This window comes from Anser cygnoides, chromosome 26, assembly GCF_040182565.1.
Source record: "Anser cygnoides isolate HZ-2024a breed goose chromosome 26, Taihu_goose_T2T_genome, whole genome shotgun sequence".
Taxonomy (NCBI): domain Eukaryota; kingdom Metazoa; phylum Chordata; class Aves; order Anseriformes; family Anatidae; genus Anser; species Anser cygnoides.
Genome location: NC_089898.1, coordinates 4,739,281 through 4,754,708, shown reverse-complemented (window position 1 = coordinate 4,754,708; position 15,428 = coordinate 4,739,281). Strand labels below are relative to the sequence as shown.

Here is a 15,428-nt window from a genome sequence, read left to right as displayed (position 1 = left end):
CCGATGCCAAAAACAGACACACACAGAACCCCGCTTGCTTAGCGGCCCCGCTAAAACCCGTAAGAGAAATCTCCAACTGGGATGACGAGCAGCGGAGCGGTGGTGCCCAGCTCCATGCCCCGCTCTTCCCGCCCCATTTCTTTTTTATGAGAAAAAAAAAAAAGCTGCCTGGGCTCTGGCACTTGTGCTGGGGGTGTGTGTGCAGGTTTGCCCGTTTTCTTTTTGTCCCCAAGCGCTGTTTCAGACGGGGCAATCAATGAGGCAGCCGCCGCCGGGCGCCGTAAGGCACCTTTGTCTCTCCAGCTCCCGGATCTCACTTGTTAAAAGACACTTTTATCTCCAGCTCCGCGCTTTTGGGGCTTTTTTCCCTCTTTTTTTCCAGGGCTGAAGATGCTTTTGGAGCACTTCTAAGCACCGGGCATGCTGCAGTCATTGCTGCTCCAAGTTTGCCTCCATGCCCCATCCAACGGCAGTGTCCCCATGCTGGGGACCCGTCCTCGTCCCCCTGGTGGGGACACCGACCTGACCCCGTTTTCCTCCTCACCCCCCAGGGATGCTGCAGGGGCTTTCCCCCAGCACGGCCCCATCCTTTATCCACAGCCATCACTGAAATTTGGGTTTTATTGAGGGAGAAACTGAGGCACGATGGGGCAGAGCCTCAGACCCACTCTCCAACCCGAAGCTCGATGTGGCTCCGGCATCTGCAGGCAAAAAACCTTTTTTCCTCTTAAATGAGGTTTTCCTGAAACAAAGAGGTGGGCACAGAGAAGTCACCTGTCTGCAGCCGGGGGCTGGACGGGGCTCCCAGCACCGCCTCGCTGCGGGGCAGAATCAGGCCCTTTTTCCTCTCCTGGCCCCGTCCCGCTCCTCGCGACCACCTCGCCCCCAGCCCAGCCACGGAAACCACCAAGCCCACGTCAGGAAGCTTCTGAACGCTGAGAAAAGTTTATTTTTTCCTTTTAATGCCTTATTTTGATAAGTACCAACATAGTAACTCCCGGGGGGAGTTGAGGAGGGCTCCCCAAACACTGGGCTTGTGTTCAAACCCACTGCCCCAGCCAGAGCAACAGGGCCGTGCTCACGGCTCTTGGAGCACTACTGGTGTGAAATAAGGGGGTTTGGCCCGAAACTACGGGCTTCAAGCCCTCCCACGTGCTCTGGAGCAGCGAGTGGGGAGCCCTGCGAGAGGGGAAGGCTCCCACGTGCATTTCCAGCCAGGTCTGAGCCCTCCCGGTGCGCTCCAGCTCCAGCCGTGGGTCTGCCCCGCGCAGCAAGACTCTTCCTGCTGGGGGTAAAGACAAACAGCACCCCACGTTCCCGACAGCCGGGCAGATGTGAAACCCAGCCCAGGGCCGGTGGCTAATAAAACCCACCCAGTTTCCTCCTGTGCTTAGTTTTAGAATCACAGAACCACCTAGGTTGGCAAAAAACCTTCAAGGTCACCAAGCCCAAGCGCCAACCCGACTAATTCTACCTCGAAAGGGTCGAAGCCTGCAGTTGGCTCCTGCCGCCGCCCCGCGGCTCCCAGCGACGCCACCAAACCGCAGGGGAGGGACACGGCCACCCTTTTTGGGGGATCTAGGGCAAAATCTACGCTCCACAGTGCCCCAGCTGGCTGACTGCCCGAAGCTGGGTCCCAGCCGCTTCTCCCACCACGGCTCTCAGCACCTCCTGCCCAGAGGCATCGCTCTGCCCACTTTGGGGCAAGCCCCTTCCAAGCCCCCTGAGCAGCACCGGGCACCCCCCGGTAGCGGTGCCACGAGCAGGGCTCCCCGCTGCGGGTTTCAGACCAGCCGGGGCTCCCCTTCCAGCTCAACCTGCAGGTCGCAGATGCCTGTGAAGTTTATCTCTTCGCCAGCCCGGCCGGCGCTGATGGAGCCGCCGGTGCCGGAGGGAGGGGACGGTCGCTGGATGCCGTCTGCCACGGAGCTTCTGCTCACGTAGGCTTCCAAGGATTTCAGGAGCTGCTTCGGTTTCTTTTTGGTGGATAGCTCCAGTTCTGGAAAAGGTCAAAGGAAAAGCATGCAAACAGACAGCAAGGGCTGGATGGCGGCAGGGACGCAGCGTGGAACGCACGCTCCCGGGGTACGGCATTTACTCAAATATTTACAGACTATTTCTTGAGTCCCAGTGTATCGCCGCTATCCCCTCTGGAAAAGGCACGGTTGTTTTGCTCAGGAAAGGCTGCGCTTGGGCTGAGAGCACAAAAAGCTCCTCGCCACCCCCCCCAGCAGAGCTCAGCACCACAGCCCCAGCTACCACAGCACCCCCCCAGCCGACCCCACTGAAGGGGAAGCCCAGAGCTGCCGGGGGGCAGGACCAAGCCCACGCCTGGCCACACCAGCAGGACCCCAAATTAAGAGAGCCATTAGCACAGCGCATGCGAGCAGCTCTGCTTCCATCAGGGCCCCCTCCTCCGGAGTAAACATCCCTGCTGCTTAATGTGGTGCTTGCTGCGAAAAGCACGGCAGCGGCCGCCCCGCTTACACGGCGCGCTACAAACAGCGCTTATGCAACCGAGCCCCACGCTACGGCAGCGAGCCTGCAGGAATTGGGGCGAGACACGGCCCCGTTTGGTCACCCCGCTGGTGTGATTTGCCACCCCGAGGCACCACGACACGGCGCCCCTCCGAAAGCGGCAGGCGCTTGCCTGTCAAAAGATTTGAGACTCCGAAGTTAAGAAGGAAAAAAACAAAACAAACAAACAAAAAACCGCAGGGTGCTAAGATAATAACACCACTTGTTGAAAAAGCTCTGTGTGAAGATGAACGGCTGGGGCCTTCCGCGCATTCTGCCCTGTTGAGTTCATCCCAGCAGGACGTGGTGCTCCCAGAAGAGCAGAGAGCACCAGAGCACACCAGGCTTGGTCCCCACGCCTCGAGTCGCTTTGCTGGCTGGGAGAGGAGGGTGAAGCGTGGGGATACGCACCCTTCAGGAGGAAGCCGGAGTCAGCAACGGTCTTGTGCTGCGATTTCCAGACTCGGTAGAGCTGCAGAAACGCCGCGGTGTACACGTCGTTCAGCACGGCGATGACCTGCTGCCTGCGGTTGCACTCCCTGCCCGGGGACAGAGGGGCTCAGCCGGCAGAGCCGCCACCGCAGCACGCCCGGGGGGACCGAGCGGAGCCGCTTCTCCTCGCTTCTCCCCCTGGGCAGCCCGTGGTGCGGCAGCCCCGAGGTCAGGAGGGCGCAGCACAGCCCGGCTGCACAGCTCAGTCCTCACCTGGAGAGGCATTCCTCCCTCAGGGCCTGCAGGACGATGCGGGTGATGTTCACGGACATGATGCAGAAGGGGAAATTCTGCAAGAGAACTGGCGTTACGTCGGCTCTGCCAGAAGGGCGTCCTCCCTTCCAGCACCCAGAGGTGCCTCGGCACCACCAGCCCCTTGGTGCTGCGTCTGCACGGCCCCAAACCCACGCGGTGATGGCTGCAGGGAACAGATTCACATATCAGGACACTAATATTGCAGATGCAGGCTCAGATGGATGCCGTGGATCCAGCCAGGCTTAAACCTAAAAGCAGCCAAGACTGCCCCAAACTGAAGGACTCTGCTCACCCTCACTGTCCCACCGTGCTGCTCCTGGCCACACCACGCAGGGTCAGACGTTCGGTCTGGTCTGTGCCAGCCCTCTGAACTCACACAAGCGCAGACCGGAGCCCCACCAGGGAAGCTCTGCTCTCTAAAATCTTATTCCCAGCGAAAAAAAAACAACCCGGGGGTTTGGCCTCAGCCTTTGACCAGCTCTCCTCAGCTCTCCGAGGACCACCTGCCTCACCTGAGCAGCGTGAGGAGGACTAAGCAGCCAGCGAAGCTGCTCTGGCTGGTGGAGAAACCCCTGATGGAGCTGCAGAGCCCTACCACGAATGGCCCCAGAGACCCCACCACCAAGCAAAGAGGCGCAGCACAAAATCGGGCCCTAACTGAGAAGACAGGAAGGTTTTTGTGCTCACCTTTCCCTGAGCTTTAGAAAGAGAGAGGTAAATACCACGGCAGAGGGTGAGCAAAGAAGGTGGGAGGACGTGCCTGTGTCTCGTGGTGGGACAGCCTGAAAATCTGCCGAGCCAGAGGCAGCGTCTGCGCGTCCATTACGAAGTGCAGCATTTGCATCAGGCCCAGCATCCCCGTCCCTCGCAGGTCGGTGCCCGGATCCGCACCTTGAAAGCGAGGAGGGTGAATCGAGGGCTGTTCCGTCACCTCCCCTTCGTCCTGGGGCCGCTTGCTCCCGGCCACAGCCCTGGCACTTGGAGAGCAGAGGAACCTCAGCGACCACGTCCTGGGGAAGTTTCCTGGGAATTGCCCTGTCTAACAGGCGCTGAAGCGGTGCCATAGCCCCTTTGATGTGGGCATCAACAGGCACTTCTCTCCTCCCCACATGCCGATTCCCACAGTACCTCTAGGAATTTGGATCTTCAAGCTCTACCCGCCCCAGGGCAAACTTGGCTGAAGCTGGTAAACTAAATCAGGGGGATTAAAACCAGTTGTGGACTCGATGCTACAGAGAAGAGGGAGCCGTTCACCTTCTCCTGCGGGTTTCAGCCCTCATTAAAAGCTGGCCTATTTAACTCAAGTCAACCAGACCGAAAACCCCGGTGAAGCCACACTTGAGAAGACAGAGGCGGCTTTAATCACGCTGTTTTCAGCACGCAGCAGAGGCTGAAAGCAACCTGCGACGCGCCCTCGGTGACAGAGCCCTGACCAGGGCTTGGCTGACAAACCAGCCCTCCAGGGACGCCTCATTAGCCGCAGAGATCGCTTGCTAATGAAGAGCATTAACGGCCCCGGCAAAGCGGTGACAGCAGCTACTTCTGTCCCCTCCAGCTGGACGCAGGCTGCCGAGGGTGCTGGGCAGCTCGTCCAGGTGCGGTCCTGCCTCTGACACCTGGCTGGGGCAGCAGCGGCCAAATATCCGCTGCAAGACAACAGCAGGGGCAGCGACTGCAGGGAGGCAGAGGGAAGGAGCCCCCAAGCCTTCACACCACCTCTGAAGGAGGGAACGGGACCGCCGAGACCTCTCCTCGCGAAGGCTTGCCCCGGGTGTGTGTCCCCCCCCCCAGCCCCTGGCTGTACCTTGGAAGCCGAGCTCCTCCCAGTGCGCGCCGTAGCGCGGGCAACCCAGCCGGGAGCAGGTCAGCTTCTTGTAGATGGTCTGCAGGATCCTCATGTGCACCGCCTCGCTGTCATCCAGGCCACCTGGCAGAGAAACCCCCCCACCCGGTGACACCGGGCACCCCCTCAGCTGTCACCGCAGAGCGGGACAGGAGCCACCCCCAGCGGCAGGGGGACGCCGGAGGCCAGCTGGGAGCAGCAGAAAACGGCTCAGGGGAACACGGAGAGCGTCCCCGCTGCGTTCACCCTGCCGCAGGGGAGAACGGAGGGATTCAAAATAAAGCCCGGGAGGGGCCGAAACACAAAGCTGCGCGCTGTGTGAGTGCCGGGGGGCTAAATAACGCAAACAGCACGGGAAATATTGCGGGCTGGAAAGTTTTCCCTGGCCGGGGAACCACAACAACCACGAATCACAGGTGGAGGAAAGGAATCTCCTCGTGCAAGCATGCTCTGGGCATCCATCACCCCCCCGCCAGCAAGCACGAGCGTGCAAATGAATGAAGCAAAGGAGACAGGAGGTGTCCTTTGGGATAAGTGCGTGCCCCGGGACCCCCAAGCGGCGCTCGGCGTGACACCGGTGGGGCCCACGGCCCACGGGGGGGCACAGGGGACACTCACAGTGAGCCATGGCGAGAGCCAGGTCCCGCTCGCCCTGCAGCTGCTGCTGGAGCCGCGGGGGGCCGAAGAGGAAGCGAAGCAGAGCGGCCAGGCCCTGCCTGCGCGCCGTCGCCTGGATCTTCTTCTGCGGAGAGGAAAAAGGCAAAAAAAACAAACAAAAAAAAAGCGATGAGGGTGGGGCCGGTCCCGTGGGAATCGGGCGGGGGGAGAAACACCGGTGGGCAGAGCGGGAGGGGAGGGATCGCAGAGAGCCGGGCAGCAGGGCGGGAGCAAGGGGAAAGAGGAGCGCGAGGCGAGGGGAGAGCACGAGGCGGGGAACGGGGCGATGAGGCAGGACGCCGAGCGTGGGCGCCCTCGCCGGGGGGACCCGCAGCTTCCCCGCGTCCCCCTCTCCTCCGGGCTGGAGCCGGCAGCGGGGAGCTGGGAGCCGGCGTCCCGCACGCACCCTGCAGGCGGAGAGGTCGGCGGTCTGGAAGTGCTGCAGCGCCTCGTTGAAGGAGATGAGGGGCACGGGACCGGACTTCCCCGGCAGCCCTGCGGGGAGGCGCGGAGCAGCGTCAGCCCTCCCGGCCGAGCCCTGCCTCGAAGCGGGCGCTGGAGCTGACTCCTGCCCGAACCCCCCCATCCCAGGCGCTTTTGGGATCAGCAGTACCTGGCTGGATCTCCTCCAGCGCCTCCCATTCCTCCCGCGCTCTCCGCACCTCCTCGCTGCTCTCTGCCGAGGGAAGCACGCGCTGGAGGCAAGAAGTGGGGAAGGCCGGGGGGGGCTGCTCGCCCCCCGCAGCCCTCAGCAGGCTCGGAGGCGTCCCCTTCCCCTTCCCCGCGCCCCCACACCGCAGCCACCCGGCCCCCGGCAGAGCCCAAACCCGGTGCCGGGGGATCCGCAGCTCCCCGGGGGTTTCCACCAAGGGAAGGGAGCAGACGGAGCAGGAAGGGAGGGGGGCAGCTTACCGGCGGCCCCCCCGAACGCCCGCAGGAGGCCGGGCTGCCTCGGAGCCGAGATCTAAGCCGGGAAAGAGACGCAGCGCTCAGCGGGGCCGCCCCTCACCCCCCGCTGCCCCCCAGGCCCCCGCCGCTCACCCCTGACACCCCGGGGACCGGCGGGGACAGCGGGGGCTCCTCGGGCGGCGCTGGGGGGGCGCTCATGGCCTGCGGGGGGAAGGCAGTGCCGGTCAGCGGGGGGCCCGGGGGACCCCAAAGATCCCCAATGAGCCCCCCAGGGGTCCCCAGTGAACCCAAGGGTCCCCAAGGAGCCCCCCAAAGAGGGTCCCCAATGATCCCCAATGAGCCCCCCAAGGGTCCCCAATGACCACCCAAAGGGGTCCCCCCAAGGGAGTCCCCAATGAGCCCCCTAAGGGGGTCCCTAAGGGGGTCCCCGAGGTCCCCACTGAGCCTCCCAAGGTTCCCACTGAGCCCCCAAGGGGTCCCCAAAGGGTCCCCAGTGAGCCCCACAAAGGGGTCCCCAAGGGCCCCCAATGAGCCCCCCCTAGGGTCCCCAAAGGGCCCCCCAAGGTCCCCATTAGCCCCCCTAAGGGGGTCCCACACGGGGTCCGTCCCCAAGGGTCCCCAGTGAGCCCCCCCAGAGGGGTCCCCAGGGGTCCCCGATGAGCCCCCCCAGGTCCCCAATGGACCCCCCCAAGGGGGTCCCCAATGAGCCCCCTAAGAGGTCCCCAGGGGTCCCCACTGAGCCCCCCAAAGGGGTCCCCAGGGGTCCCCAATGGGGTCCCCGCTGAGCCCCCCAAGGCCCCCAGTGGGGTCCCCAAGGCCCCCAGTGGCCCCCCCGAGGGTCCCCAATGCCCCCCCCGGGGTCCCACTGAGCCCCCCAAGGGGGTCCCCAACGCTCCCACTGAGCCCCCCCGAGCCCAGCCCGGCCCCCGTAGCCCCGCCCCCTGCCCTTTGACCCGCCCCCCCGGCAGCCCCCCGCCCGCTGCCCCCCGCCGCCCCCCGCCCCCTGACCCCTCGCCCACCGGAAGCGGCGGCGGGGCCGCCGGGCGCAGCCAGCTTCGGCGCGGCGCACTGCGCAGGCGCGGCCGCGCTGCCTGCCGGGAGCTGCAGTCCGCTAAGGGGGGGAGGGACGCGGGAGGGGCGGGGCAGGGGACTACAGCGCCCGGCATGCACCGCGCGGGGAGGGAGGGGGGCGGGAAGAGCCGGAGGGTGGGCGGGGGGCGTGGGCGGGGCTCCGGCGGCGTGGGCGGGGCTTGAGCGGGAGTGGGCGGGGCCTGGGCGCGGCGCGGCGGGGTCTCGCTGCCGGCGGTGGCACGCCGCAGACGGGCGCCGCGCCATGGGGCCGTTCGCGCTGCTCGCCTTCGGCCTCGGCCTCCTCCTCTTCTTCGCCCTGCTCCGCTGGGTCAGGGCCCGCGGCCCCAACCCCTTCGCCGCTGACGCCCGGCGCCCGCCGGCCCCGCTGGTCACCGACAAGGCTGCCCGGAGGGCGGTGCTGAAGGCAGGTAGGGGTCGGCGTCCCGTCCCCGTGCTCCCCGGGGCGTCCCGGGATAAGTCCGGACCCCCAGCACCCGGGACCCACAGCCCCGGGATGTCCCGGGACCTCCAGACCCCGGGACCCCCATCCCTGGGATGTCCCGGGACCCCCATCTGCCAGGCGCCCAGTCCCCGGGATGCCCCGGGACCCCCAGAGCCCGGGACCCCCAGGACCCCTGTCCCCGGGATGCCCCGGGACCCCCAGAGCCCGGGACCCCCAGGACCCCTGTCCCCGGGATGTCCCGGGACCCCCATCCCTTGGGACCTCCATCCGTGGGATGTCCCGGGACCCCCATTCCCCAGGACTCCTGTCCCTGGGATGCCCTGGGACCCCCATCACCCGGGTGTCCCGTGCCCGGGATGCCGCAGGACCCCCCATCCCCTGGGACCCCCATCCCCCAGGTGCACCATCCTCAGGATGTCCCGGGACCTCCATCCCCAGGACCTCCATCCCCAGAGCCCCTATTGCCCCCCCCCGAGTGCCCCATCCCTGTGGCATCCCCCCATCGAGATTTCGGGAGCCCCCGCTGAGGACCCCCGTCCCGCAGTTTTCTCGGCAGACAAAGTCCCCGCGGGGCTGGATGCCATCGTCATCGGCAGCGGCATCGGGGGCCTGGCGGTGGCCGTGCTGCTGGCCAAGGCCGGCCGGCGGGTGCTGGTGCTGGAGCAGCACGGCAAGCTGGGGGGCTGCTGCCACACCTTCAGCGAGAAGGGCTTCGAGTTCGACGCTGGTAAGCGCGGGCGCGGAGAGGGAGATGCTCGTACGGGGCGGGAACCAGCCCAGGACCCAAAGCCCTTGGGGGGGGAACCCGGGGACGCTGCCCCCACGCAGGGAACCGGGGTCGCAGTGTCATCCCCAGCACGCACCCAGCACTTTGCTGGGACGAGTGGTGGCGTCTCGTAGACGTGCCCTGCCCAGAAATTCCCCTGCTGAAAGAGAGCACGGCCACGGTGCTGCCGTCGCGACGCTGCTGTCGCAACATGCCCCGTCGCTGTGACACAGCCACATCCCTGTGGCACCCCCAGTAGGGGCAGGTCCCCGCAGCACGCTTCTTCCAGCGAGACAAAGTCGAGCTCTGTGCGTCTTGCAGCGTGCCCAGGATTAATTATTGACAGCAGCGTGGCGAGGAGGGGAAGTTTGTATCAATGCGTACCAAAGTTCCTGAAAAACCACCTCAAAATGCAGCGTTAGCACGTGGATTTCCTTTTGAACATGAACTCTGCCCCAGCAGCGGGAGGCTGTGGGCACCCTGCCAAGCCCGGAGGAGCCGGGAATTTCACAGGAATGCGGTGCGAGGAGAATAAACCCCGAAATAAACAGAATAAACCCTGAATCCCCCCCCAAACGCCCCGCCGTGGCTTCTTGCAGGGATCCACTACGTGGGGGAGATGCACGAGAGCCGCATGATGCGCTTCATCGTGGACCAGCTGACGGAGGGGCAGCTCGAGTGGGTCCCCATGCCGGCCGCCTACGACGCCGTGGTGCTGGGGGAGCCCAAGCGCAGCAGGGCGCACCACGTCCTCACGGGGAGGAAGGAATACTTCGATGGCTTGAGGAAGCGCTTCCCCGGAGAAACCGGCGCCATCGATGAGTTAGAGCAGCTCACGCAGGTACCGGGGGCACGGGCTCGGTCACATTCCCTCCGCTCGCGGGGCCGTGGTTGGGACGCTTGGCTCCGGTTCCTCACTCTGGAGTCACGCAGGGGAAAGGAAGTTCTTCCCCTTTGCTGCCCTGGGGACAGCTTTTTGGCGACCACACAGCACAGTGGTGTTGCACAACCTGCCTCCGCGCAGAGCGTCACCGTCCCAAACACTTCAGGAGAAAAACCTCAAAATCTCCATTTTGTACCCCAAAAGCCCTGCATCGCGCACAGAGCTTTTAACCCATCTAAGGACACCCTGGATGTGCTCAGAGCAGGGCGTGAGCAGTGAAAGAAAGGAGAAAAATCCACTCCGTGCCCAGCCCCTGGTTGTTTGCAGCCCTGGCGGCCTCCCCCAGCGCGGGGAGGGTCGGGGGTGCGCTGCGACAGCCCCCCTCTCTCGCAGAGCGTCAGGGGAGGGTTGAAAGCCGTGGGCGTGCTGAAGCTGCTGCCCCTGCCGCTGGCCCGGCTGCTGTGCCGCTCGGGGCTGCTGCCCTGGCTCAGCCCCTTCTGCCGGATGGCTTCGCGCAGCCTGAAGGATGTGGTCGACGGCCTCACCGCCAACGCAGAGCTCCGCGCCATCTTCAGCTACATCTTCCCCACCTACGGTACGGCGCCGCGAGGCCCGGACACCCTGTAGGGGTGAAGTTAGATCCTTTATAACAAAACCAACCCCACCCCCAAATCCTGCTCTGCTTTGCTTTTTGGATGCGTGCCGGACAGATCCCAGCTCCCCGAGCTTGGCTTCGCATCGCGTCGCTGCTGCCGAACCGCCCGGAGCCCTCGGTGCCATCCTCAGCGCTGTCACAGTGTGCCCCTGCCTGCTGTCCCCTGCTCGCCTTCGTCCCCAGGGCTGTGGCTTTTCCTCTGCATCCTTCAGCTTCCCAGCAGGAATCCTGTACGCGAGGGAGCAGCCGTCCTGCGCTAACCTCCTGCTTGCCTCCGCGCTGCAGCCTTGGCACAGCCCTCCCGCCCTGAACCTTCCTCTTGCCCCGAACCTTCCTCCTGCCCGGCTCCGGGAAAATGCTCCTTACGCTCGCCCTTTTTCCAGGCGTGCCCCCCTCGAAGGCCAGCTTCTCCATGCACGGCATCCTGGTGAACCACTACCTCTACGGCGCCTGGTACCCCAAAGGGGGGTCCGGGGAAATTGCCTTTCACACCATCCCCATCATCCAGAGGGCCGGGGGCAACGTGCTGGGCAGGGCGCCGGTGCAGAGCATCCTGCTGGATTCCCAGGGCAGAGCCTGCGGTGAGCGATGGGACAGGACGGGACGGGACACGCAGCTTCCCCCGCCGGCGCTTTTAACCAGAGCTTTTTTCCCCTCCTTGCCTCTCCCCTCCAGGCGTGAGTGTCAAGAAGGGGCAGGATCTGGTGAAAATCTTCGCTTCCACCATCATTTCGGACGCTGGATTATTTAACACCTACGAACGGCTCCTGCCGGCGGAGGCGCGGGCTCTGCCTGGTAAAACGCGACGGGAGCAGCCCTGCAGGGGGGGGCGAGAGCTGCTGCCTCCAGCGCTGGGTTTGACTGGGATTAGCGCAGTAATCCCCTCTCAGCCAGAGCATCCACATCAGGAAGCAGCTTTGTAATTCTTTGCTAGGCACCAGCAAAACCCAGCGGTGATCCGAGTCCCTTTGCAGGGGCTTTATCAAGGCTAAATTGGCTTGCTGGAGCTGGCATCGCTGCTTGCTTGCTGCAAAAAACGTGGCACAGTGCCCAGGAGCTTGTGAAAGCTGGTGAAACTCCTCCAAGATGAGCTTAGCGCTGCCACAAAATTCCCTGCTGTCTCGGTGGGAGCTTTCTGGACAACGATATTGAACAAGTGTTCAGTGTTTGCAGAGCAGGAGCACAGCTAAGTCACAAAAAGTAGTTAAATGCACCGAAAGCTCATGCCAAGGTTACCCTAAGACCTCTCCAGTAGGACACAACGGCTCTGCCACCGTCTGTACAGCTGCCAGCTGCCCTCCTGCCCCTCGGGGACAGGAGGACATCACTTTTGCAAGCCAACACAATCAAGGGGAGCAACACAGATCCGACAGGGGCTTCCTCTAGGAAAGGAGAGGCTGCCACTTCCCCGTAGCTGAGCAGCCAGGAAAATACTAATTTTCCACTTCTTTCCCCCGTATCGCAGAGATCCAGTCCCAGCTTGGCATGGTGAAACACGGAGACGCGAGTTTCAGCGTTTTTGTAGGTCTTACGGGCTCGAGCCAAGAGCTGGGGCTGGAAGCCACGAACTACTTCGTCTACCTAGGAAATGACCTGGATGAAATGTACGTTCGCCCTCATCTCCGACGTGCTTCGCTGAGCATAGGGAGATAAATTCCTGGGTGGTAGCTCGGAAAATGCTCAGAATGCTCTCGGCAGATCCTCGCTGCGTGGTGATTCGGCTCTGGCAGGTGTTCGCAGAAAGGCTTGCATGAACCCGGCCCCAACCCCTGTGTCTCTCCGCAGAATGAACCGGTACCTGACTTCATCCAGAGACGAAGCCGCCAAGAACATCCCATTCCTGTTTGTCACCTGCCCCTCGGCCAAGGACCCCACGTGGGAAACGAGGCACCCAGGTGAAGGCTGAAGCTGGGCAGCGACTCGAAACCTCTCGCTGGGTTTTGGTTCGTTTGCCGACTGCGGTTGAGGAGAGTTTCCCCTAAAGCAGCCAAATAATGCCCTGGGGGTTTGGAAATAAGGGGGTGCGAATTGGCTTTGTTCAGGGAGGGGTCTGAGGGTCTCCGGCGCAGCCAGAAGGTGCTGAGCAGCTTGCTCTGTGACGAGGGGAAAGGGAGGAGAGGCTCCATTTGGTGACTACACCAAGGACATGGGACCACAGCTACCTGGACACGTCCCAGACGTTCATGGGATTATGGGGGGGCTGGGTTGGTGGCAGCGAAGTGGTGGCATCGAGGGGGCAGAGGGACACAGGCCAGCCTCGTCCTGCTGCAGGTAAATCCACACTGGCCATCGTGACCTTTGCCAAATACGAGTGGTTTGAGGAGTGGAAGGATGAGCAGGTCAACAAACGGGGAGATGCTTACGAGGACCTGAAGAAGACCTTTGTGGACGCTGTCATGGAGGTTGTCTTCAAACTCTACCCCAATATTGAGGACAAGGTGAGGAAACAAGGGCTTCACGGGTCCTCCAGCTCCTTTCCTGTGTCCCGTCTGGGTCTGCTGGGTCCTGGGTGGCACCAGCCCGTTCAGCAGCCTCCTGACCGCGCATGGTGCAAGGGGGCTGGCTGCTGTCCTCCGGGACCACGCTGTGCCCAAACTTGGCCACGAACACCACCCAGGGGCTGCAGGGAGCCTTGTCCCAGACCGTGCCCCATGTCTGGGGGCACCAGACCCCCTTTGCCATCGTGCCTGCCCTTGTGCCCTGCAGATCGAGTACATCTCTGGAGGGTCGCCCCTCACCAACCAGCACTACATCGCCAGCCCCCGGGGGGAGATCTACGGCGTCGACCACGACATCGCCCGCACGCAAGCCGAAGCCATAGCCGCCATGCGGCCACAGACGGCTGTCCCCAACCTCTACCTGACAGGTACCACAGCCCCTGTCCTCGGGTGAGGACATCCCCAGGGAATTGGGGTGGGAGGACAAAAATCTTCAGTCCCCCAACGGCACGAGGGGACGAGCCACCTCCGTGCCGTGGGGTGCCGTGAGAGCTGCTGGCACGCACTGAAGCGCATCGCCGCTGCGATGCAGGAGGAAAGGGCTGGGCGCCCCCCAGCTCCGGGACACGGCTGCCCTGCTGGTTTGGTTCCACTGGGCAGGATGAAGCCCGTTCCTGCTCTCTTCTAGGGCAGGATGTCTTCATGTGCGGCTTCATGGGAGCCCTGCACGGAGCCCTCTTCTGTGCCAGCGCCGTCCTCAACCGCAACGTCCACCTGGACGCGTTAAGGCTGAGGAAGCGCACACGGGCCACCACCAACGACAAGAAGAGAGATTGAGGCCCGGCGTCCCACCAGTGCCCCCTTCCCCTCCCAGCCCAGCAAATCACCCCCACACCACGGCTCAGTGGTGGCTTTGGCATAGGTAGCGCATCCTCCTCGCACACAGCTCCGAAGGATGGAAGGCCAGGAGGAAGCTGTTGCCGAATCTGGCCGGCTTGCCTCGGGTCCTGCCCAGCTGGAGCACGCCTCCTTCCACCACAACGCACACCACCACCCGGTCCCGGCTGCCCTTTTGAAGGGCAAATCCCTTTTCCCAGCACTGGGGACACCAAGAGCTGACACGGGCAGCATTGGCCAGGAGCAAAGTTGCAGCACTCCCCAAAAATGGGGTGTGCCAGAAGGCAGAGCCCAGCAGCTTCCGCCAGCAGCACCCTGCACAAACCTGCCCAGGCAGCATCAGACCCGTTTGCTGTCAGTCCCTGGGTGGGTGATGGCTGCATCGAAGCGAGGGCAAATCGTCCCAAGCCAGGGCAAGCCCCGTCACTGCGTGTTAACGAAAGCACAGGAGGCTCAGCGAGGCTCTCCCCGTGAAGGAGCCCGCTCCTGGCTGCAGCCCTCGTCCTGCAGCCTCGCGGCTGCTTGCTGCCAGCAGAGTTCAGCGGGTCAGCAGAGCAGGCGTTGTTGCACGCCAAGTGGATTGATTAAAGCTGGATTTAAGGTTACTGAGGAGCCACGGCACGCAGTGCTCTCCAGCTCTATGGGGCGTCCCACGGCGTGCCTTGCTGCGGCGGTGTCGCACGCTCTGCAATCCCACAGCCCTCGGTCCAGTGATGCTGCAGAAGTCGGCGCTGCTCATCACCTGAGATGTGTGATGGTGCCAATCCCCACTCCTGTAGAAGTAGCAAAAAGCCCGGCCTGTCTGCTGGCCGGGAGAAGCTTGGGCACACGATCAAAGCCCTTTCCGACCGCCGCAGTGCTGGGAAGGGAAGCACATGAGACTAAATAAAAAAGCCTTGTGATGCCATCAGTGCCTCGTGATGTGGGAGCAGCAGCGCTGGGGTTAGGGTGGCGTGAAGGGGCTGCTTGCATCCCCCATGGGACGCAGAAAGGGCTGAGCAGAGACATCCCTGCTCTCCAGACCTCTTGGCTCAGATCCCCCCAGCTGGGTGGCAGTGAGCAAGGACAGTGGTGGGCTCTCAGGGCTTCCCACCAGCCTGGGCAAGCTGGGGAAGGAGAGAGCTGTGCTCCTAAGGAGGGGGCCAAACCCCATCGCTAGGGGCTGTCCTGCACCAGCACGGCCTGCTTACAGGGACAATAAAATAACGGGGCACCACAAATGGGTGCCCCCAGCACGTGGTGCCCAGCTGGCGAGTGCCTCCCAGTACCAGCAGGGTTAGCTAGAGCCGTGCCGGCTGAGCAGCCCGGCTTCGTGGACTTCAGCCCCCAGTTAAAGTCCTGCTGGGAGCCCACGGGGCAGCCGGAGGGGGCAGTTTTCCGGCAGCCTGCTAGGGAGCAGGAACCAGACGGATTTGGGGGAACTGGTGTGAGGGAGAAGTGAACTCCACGTGGGAAAAGCAGGGGAAGGAGTTCCCACACCACAGGCACGTCTCTCCAGCCCTCTTTTCCCCATCCCATGCAGGGAGGTGCAGGTGAACATCCCCCTGCCCTTGCCAATGACCCCCTTGGACCAAAATCCTCT

General features: G+C 63.6%; 2 protein-coding genes across 4 annotated transcripts; one reads left to right on the top strand and one right to left on the bottom strand.

Moving 5' to 3' along the window:
- Nucleotides 1-908: 908 nt before the first annotated feature.
- ELMOD3 (ELMO domain containing 3) lies at nt 909-7,854 on the bottom strand. 3 transcript variants are annotated; one of them, XM_066983384.1, is made up of 12 exons: nt 7,693-7,854; nt 6,806-6,874; nt 6,677-6,728; nt 6,378-6,440; nt 6,171-6,259; nt 5,726-5,849; nt 5,069-5,191; nt 4,025-4,155; nt 3,223-3,299; nt 2,929-3,056; nt 1,818-1,999; nt 910-1,285 (listed from the first exon to the last, which is right to left on the bottom strand). In XM_066983384.1, the coding sequence occupies exons 1-12, from the start codon at nt 7,837-7,839 to the stop codon at nt 1,139-1,141; spliced, it is 1,332 nt and encodes a 443-aa protein (XP_066839485.1). In that variant the 5' UTR covers nt 7,840-7,854; the 3' UTR covers nt 910-1,138. The 3 variants fall into 3 exon arrangements, with proteins under 3 accessions (XP_066839487.1, XP_066839485.1, XP_066839486.1); XM_066983386.1 differs by having other exon boundaries at nt 909-1,999; XM_066983385.1 differs by lacking the exon at nt 6,806-6,874.
- A 68-nt stretch (nt 7,855-7,922) lies between these two features.
- Nucleotides 7,923-14,753, top strand: RETSAT (retinol saturase). Its single transcript, XM_048054170.2, has 11 exons — nt 7,923-8,172; nt 8,752-8,934; nt 9,573-9,814; nt 10,250-10,451; nt 10,895-11,092; nt 11,187-11,306; nt 11,977-12,115; nt 12,297-12,406; nt 12,783-12,949; nt 13,218-13,377; nt 13,638-14,753. The coding sequence occupies exons 1-11, from the start codon at nt 8,007-8,009 to the stop codon at nt 13,784-13,786; spliced, it is 1,836 nt and encodes a 611-aa protein (XP_047910127.1). The 5' UTR covers nt 7,923-8,006; the 3' UTR covers nt 13,787-14,753.
- Nucleotides 14,754-15,428: the final 675 nt, after the last annotated feature.

Excerpts from the sequence above, each read along its gene's own strand:
- ELMOD3 (XM_066983384.1), bottom strand. The coding sequence starts at position 7,839 with ATGCCGGGCGCTGTAGTCCCCTGCCCCGCCCCTCCCGCGTCCCTCCCC. Across the intron at positions 6,260-6,377 it reads GCTGGAGGAGATCCAGCCAG|GGCTGCCGGGGAAGTCCGGT; the intron begins GTACTGCTGATC and ends GCCTCCCCGCAG. Across the intron at positions 5,192-5,725 it reads GGCTCTCGCCATGGCTCACT|GTGGCCTGGATGACAGCGAG; the intron begins GTGAGTGTCCCC and ends TTTCTCTGCCAG.
- RETSAT (XM_048054170.2), top strand. The coding sequence starts at position 8,007 with ATGGGGCCGTTCGCGCTGCTCGCCTTCGGCCTCGGCCTCCTCCTCTTC. Across the intron at positions 11,307-11,976 it reads GGAGGCGCGGGCTCTGCCTG|AGATCCAGTCCCAGCTTGGC; the intron begins GTAAAACGCGAC and ends CCCGTATCGCAG. Across the intron at positions 12,407-12,782 it reads GTGGGAAACGAGGCACCCAG|GTAAATCCACACTGGCCATC; the intron begins GTGAAGGCTGAA and ends GTCCTGCTGCAG.